The sequence below is a fragment of the Quercus suber genome, unplaced genomic scaffold (genome assembly GCF_002906115.3).
Source record: "Quercus suber isolate HL8 unplaced genomic scaffold, Cork oak 2.0 scaffold_79, whole genome shotgun sequence".
Classification (NCBI taxonomy): domain Eukaryota; kingdom Viridiplantae; phylum Streptophyta; class Magnoliopsida; order Fagales; family Fagaceae; genus Quercus; species Quercus suber.
In genome coordinates, this window is record NW_027069544.1 from 1502622 (window position 1) to 1509102 (window position 6481).

General features: G+C 31.3%; 1 protein-coding gene across 1 annotated transcript; it reads right to left on the reverse strand.

Annotated features, from left to right (window-relative positions):
* Nucleotides 1–908: 908 nt before the first annotated feature.
* On the reverse strand, nt 909–5909 carry LOC112005260 (cytochrome b-c1 complex subunit 6-1, mitochondrial). Its single transcript, XM_065773725.1, has 4 exons — nt 5789–5909; nt 3191–3275; nt 1227–1316; nt 909–1138 (listed from the first exon to the last, which is right to left on the reverse strand). Coding segments are annotated over exons 1-4 (210 nt in total). The 5' UTR covers nt 5791–5909; the 3' UTR covers nt 909–1105.
* Nucleotides 5910–6481: the final 572 nt, after the last annotated feature.

Consider the following 6481-nt stretch of genomic DNA (forward strand, 5'->3'; position numbering starts at 1 on the left):
ACTAATATAGCAATATTATAATAGATGATATAAATTAAGGACTTAATTCTTGTAGAATTTAATCTCCTCCATGTCTATTCTGTCTCACAGTGTCTATTTGGCAAAGATTATTTTTGCCAACTTATTTTAATGTTCATCTTATTTTGCTACTATTCATAAATCTCACTATACTTTTTGATACTATTCATAGATCACACTATACTATTTTAACTAAATTTTACCTTTATCTAATATACTTCAACAAAAAATTTTCAATTTCAACAAAATAAACAAATTTCAATCAAACTCTCAATCTGCTCTTTTTCTTCAAATTTTATACTGTCTTGGACTTTTTGTCATCCCCATCTCATTAAAAAGTATCAATTTTCGAGATCTAAAGGCAATCTGTACTCTTTGAACATGCAAGCAAGTAGAGAGACAGAGAGAGGTGGCATTACATATTTTGTTAATTCTACTAGTCTACTCCACCGTGTAACCTGCGTGCGTGTGTATATATATATAGATAGACTCATAGATTCTTGTTTAAAAATGAAATTTCAGTTTAAAGGAAATAAATAAAAAAAAGAAGAAAGTGATTGTAAATTCCAAGTTAGCACATTTTGGAGCTTGTCACAACCCCTCCTTCACATTCACCTTCTAATCATGCATGCAATTAGGAAAGATTAAGTGTAAACTCCCTTAATTGCCTATTCAGTTAGGCTACAAAATTCAAAATTGAAACAAGCCAATCGATTTATTTCTTAAAAGCGTCAACATTTTTCTCTTAAAAATACAGTTCTTGTAATTCTACTGAATTTACGATGGGAGAGTAAGGTTTTTTGAGTTCAACACTCATTGGATGCATGTGTAATTCATCAATTTCTGTTTTTTGGGGTGGGGGGGGAGAGAAAACCTTGTACACACTGCGATTGGCCAAATCTAATGCACTGTATTCTTTTTTATTGACCACAACTCAAGGTCTCCATAGCTAAAAAAATGCAAAAGTCCTCATGGAGAAAACCATATAGGCATTCCTAGTTTACAGAACAGATTAAATGTTCAGAAGCAGTTATTACGATTTGAAAGTAGAAATACAAATTAAGATGCTGCAAAATCCTCTCCCCCATTACTTCAGTTTTGAGAATATCTTTGGTGCCGCCTGCATTGTAGAACCATGAGTTTAGCAGGAGGTGCAAGACAATATAAAATGAAATCATTCTCAACATAATTGAAGAACAAATACTTACACATTTGTCAACACAAGACCAGTAATCAAAATATTGTCCAGTGCAATGCTTGTGCCCACTTTCATCTCCCTGGATCCTCTTAACACATGCCTGTAAAAAAGTAAGAGATGCCAATGTGACTAACCTCTCTTCCCAAATATTTACGTTATTTAGCATGGCTTTTTCACACAAGACTATGTCAAATATTATGGTAAAGGACAATTTTGGAAGCATATTACTCAGGTAAGTTCGGTCATGTCATGCTGATGAACTAGGGAATTGGTGGTAAAAAAACAAAAAACATAAAAGCAAGCAAGAAACTTCCAAGTTTTCTTTATCAAAGTCTATGCATAAATTTCATATGAAAATAGGAGGCAATAAAAACTGGCTTGCCCATATATATGAAAATAATAAAACATATGAGAATTCTTGACTGCTTCTATATTGTCTTTCTTTTCGTTTTTTTTTTCACCTACACTAATATTTTCAACCAACATTATCCAGTTTCCACTTTTGAGAATTCACTTTAACAGGAAGCTTTAATATTCAAGCTCACTGAATTACAAATAATTGCCTTAATATGGTAGTCTAAAAATACAAAACATGCAAGAATTGGACCACACTAACAAGTGGAGTACTTTAAGACAAGAGAGACTTCCTCTCATGAAATATCCTTTCCTCTGTCACAAATTTTTCAGCCAGCATACCATTTTAGGAAGTCCCAAAATCTTGTCTACTTCAAAAGGTCAATGAACATAATTTTAATAACTTTCTTAATATGGTATGCAACTTGCTTTACTTGAAAAGTCTTAAGATTTTGCCATGTGCTTTATATGGTCTTAGTCTAGTTTTTAAATTCAAAAACAAACTAAATAATGCGCCCTAAGAAAGTAGAATTTTGTATTATGGAAAAATAATTTGATAGGGAATATACAAGGTTTGGGAAAAGACAAGACAAAAGGAAACAGTAATAATTATTAACTATAGTCCTCTAAATCAACATCCAGATATTCAAATGCTCCAATAGACCATATGGAATGGATAATAGTCATCAAGCCATTTTTTCTCCACAGGAATCTCACCTTATCTGACTGGCTTTTATAGAAATTTGAAGAAACAACAACAATAAAAAAAACCTAAGTTCCAAAATTTTGGGACCCTTAATCAGCTAATCGGGTCCATTACATGTATTCTTCTCCGCCATTCTATCTTATCCAAAGTCATACTCCTTGTCACTTGCTTGATTAACATGTCCTCCACTACTTTCACTATTGTTATTTTAGGTATTAATCTACCTCTATTCATTCCTTTGACTTAAACCAAATCATTCTTCCTCACTAGTGTGTTAATATCTCTCCTTACACATGACCAAGCCATCTCAAGCAACTAAAAGCCTAGTACATACTTACACACTCTTATTGGCTCACACAAATCACAAGTAATAACTAACACTTCATTATTTTGTTATTCTACATTTGACCAAGATTCAGGATTATCATTTTAAATTTTAACATCAACTTTCAATCTTACTTCTTTAAAATCCTAAGAGACTAAAAGAAAAGTTGAATAACTTTCAAATGTGTGCCCACAATCTACAGTTAAATACAAATCTAACATGAGGCATATTTAAGTAAGAAATTCTATATTTCCTAGTTCTAAATATATCGTGAAAGGGTTTAGGTAATAATTTTATTATTGCTAATAAGACAGAACAATAAACTATACTACAAAAAAAGAAAGAGACAGCAGAGAATCAAGAGAATTTATAATTTTATTAACCTAACTATGATTTTTTTTTTTTTTTTTTTAATAACCATATAAGAGTAAATACTTAATAATAAGATTAAATGTCCATCAAAATTCTAGTCTAGCATTACAGTACATGATGTTATGCTGAAAAACTGTGGAAAATCCAATGTACTAATAGGAAAGTTATTTCTAAACTCCATAGATGTAAGCTCCAATTACAGAGATCCGCAACATACCTGATATTCAAGTAATGGCTTCACACACTTAGGCTTGCAAAGCTCTTCATAATATTTCTTCTGATCAACAGGTTCCTCTTCCGCCCTAAGCATTCAAAAAATACTTAAAAAGTATACAAAATAAAGAAGAAGACAAAAATCCCTGATAAGAGACATAAAACCAAAAGACCAGGACATTGGATAAAAATGATAATATAATCTTCATGGTTGTAGATTTAGCTTCCACGAGTGATCTCAAAGGGAAGGAACCACAAGTAATCTCAATCTCCAAAATTGACTACTTTGTATCTTACTCCAACTCCGGAAGTTTTTAATTTTTTAATTTTCTGGTAACTAACTCAAGACATTTTCTATCCTCAATGTACCATCACTCATCTTCCTCTATGAAGAACATGGGATTTTTTTTACTTTTCTGATTTGTTGTTATGTTTACTATATACAAAAGAATGTACTAATATATTGCTTCATATCTCTGTAAACAATTGCAATTTCAAGATTATCATTACTTGTATATGTAAATTAAAAATATATCACATAAGATTGACTACTGCCTTATTGTAGATATATTGAAGGAAATATTTCTTTAGAACAAAAAATTGTGGTCTTCCAAAATAATATAATCGTAAATTTTCTCACTTTATTGTCTGAATTTCCCTAATTTTCTAGAATGATCCAAAGGTACAATGTGTGTCAAATCATACAACGCTAATGCTGTGTTTGGGTGAAGAATTTCGAGGTGGAGTTTTACTTAAAAATTATAATGTGGAGTTCCAAATGATAATTTTTTTGTACAATTTTGAAATTAGAATTTACAAATTATATCAACGTTACTATTCTCATACCACCCTCCATCATACTCTTCACACTACCAACACTAGTACACTGCCCCTGCCACCACCACCACCACCAACACCATCACTGCTATTGTCACCCCCAAGCATCGTCACTAATACCACCATTATTGCCTCAGCCACCACCACAATTCCATATGACCACCACCACCAAGTCATTGGCACATTAACATCATTGTAATAACTACTATAATACTCCAATTTCTTAAAATTCAGAAATACACCTAGTGGGTCTTGAAACACCACCTCACCCTTTCACCTAGCACTTGCATGGGAAAGAGGTGCTAATTGAGCTAGAGCTCATTGGCTCTAGACAATACATTTTTTATAAAAAAATAATAACCTTATTAAATAGGGGAAAGATTAAGCAATAAGTATACAAGATTTATACACAAACTTTCCTAAAGAATTTCAAGGAGGAAAAATTAGGCCTTAAAAGAAAATATTAAGCTCTAAACAATTTAAATTGACAGAATTGAAATTTCCATCAATTTACTTTTTTTTTTTAAATCACATCCATTTAAATCCCATCATTTTGAAAATGCTTAAGAGTTTTTCAAAACTCGTCATCCAACCACAACATAAGGTATTATTGTTATAGCTATAAAAGAGAGAATAATATTTCATATCTTCCCTTGGTTTTAAGATTTGATTACATTCATACTACCTTGACAATAACTACACTTCCAAAATTGTCATACAGAGTGCCCTACTACAACTAAGCACTAAACTTCAAAGTTTCAAGTGTAGTTCTCGATTATGGTTGCAAAAATTTTCCACCAAGAGCATCTTAATTCCTCTCTTATTCTGGACTACGTGGTGGAAAAATTAAAAGGATTAAAAAAATAATAAATAAGCTTCTAGAGCGTTCTAAGGGTCAACAAAAGAATTAATATCAACACAAACAACATTACAACATATAATACAGAGGGAACTGTCAAAAGAAATTAACAACTACATCATACAAAGCAAAAGAGAGACATAGTATTGCACATAACAATCAAGAGAAAATTAAAAATAATGCATAAATAGCCAAACATCTATTGCTTTCTAATTTCATATCTCTATAAAAACATGGGAGATTATTGCTTAATTTACACCAAAAATTTGCTATCATTAGTCTTGACCACGCTTATACTGTACCCAAAAAGTTTGGAACATAACAGGTAAAATATGGAGAGGAATAGATTGAAAGAAGAAAGACTACATGATTTATGATTATAAAAGGACCCAACCTTTGGGAAAAAAATTCTTCTGATCAATATATGATTTACAGATCAAGTCAAGGTATCTAATAATTCACCAACTATAGATTCTTCACTCTAGTGGAACAGATTGATGGGAAAGAGAATATTCCATGTCATGTGCAAGTATAGTAAGAGTTGAGTAAAAACAGCCCAGAAGCAAGGACTACACGATTGTCATTAGTATTTGCTATATGCGTTCAGAGATATCTCATATGTACAAAGAAATATATAAATAAAAGAAGATTTTAGGCATGGGCTAGGCATTTGCCAAAAGTAAACCATACACAAACTCTCATGTCAGTTAAACACACTAACTAAACTCCATTATTAACAAAACTAATGCATCAGAAAATGTACCCATCAATGGTTTTAGTTTTACATCATCATGTTGAATTTGGCAAGAGAGTTGGAGCAAACTAGAAAGGCGTATAATGGGTAGAGAATCATATATAAGAATCACTGAAGCTGAGTTGAAGTGTATACATAGAAATTGTACTTACATAGCAATATATGGACAAGTCAAACAACAACTCAGAGCACAGAGAAGCCTACTGGGTCACCTCACCTGACTCTGCATTGCAAATAACAAAAACCAACAACCCAGAGTCTCTCTTAAATCATACTATCAACAAAAATATTCAATCAAAAAAAAAAAAAAAAAAAACCTTGTACCAATTTAAAGATTTAAGGAAGACCATTCAAAATTCCTAATATTAAACACTCAGCAAAAACAAAAAGCTCTACTTTTATTTAAAAGTAATTATTAATTTCACAAATCAATTTTTTTTTAAAACCGTTTCATGGTGTTTATGCAATTTCTGAATCATTGTGACAAAGTTTTGAATTATTGAATAAAAAACTGTGTATAAATTAATTTGTAAATTTTGATAGAATAGATCAAAACCCTAGACATCATAAGAAAAAACATGAAAACAAATAGAAGCTAGTTTGAAACATAAAAACCTAGATTTACAACAGGAACAGATCGAACAAGTAGATTAGAATATTCAAAAAATATATATAAAAGAGATCTGAATAATTCAGAAAATGTACCCATCAATGGTTTTAGTTTTACATCATCATGTTGAATTTGGCAAGAGAGTTGGAGCAAACTAGAAAGGCGTATAATGGGTAGAGAATCATATATAAGAATCACTGAAGCTGAGTTGAAGTGTATACATAGAAATTGTACT

Excerpts from the sequence above, each read along its gene's own strand:
- LOC112005260 (XM_065773725.1), bottom strand. Across the intron at positions 1,317-3,190 it reads AGCCATTACTTGAATATCAG|GCATGTGTTAAGAGGATCCA; the intron begins GTATGTTGCGGA and ends ACTTTTTTACAG. Across the intron at positions 1,139-1,226 it reads GGTCTTGTGTTGACAAATGT|GCGGCACCAAAGATATTCTC; the intron begins GTAAGTATTTGT and ends TCTACAATGCAG.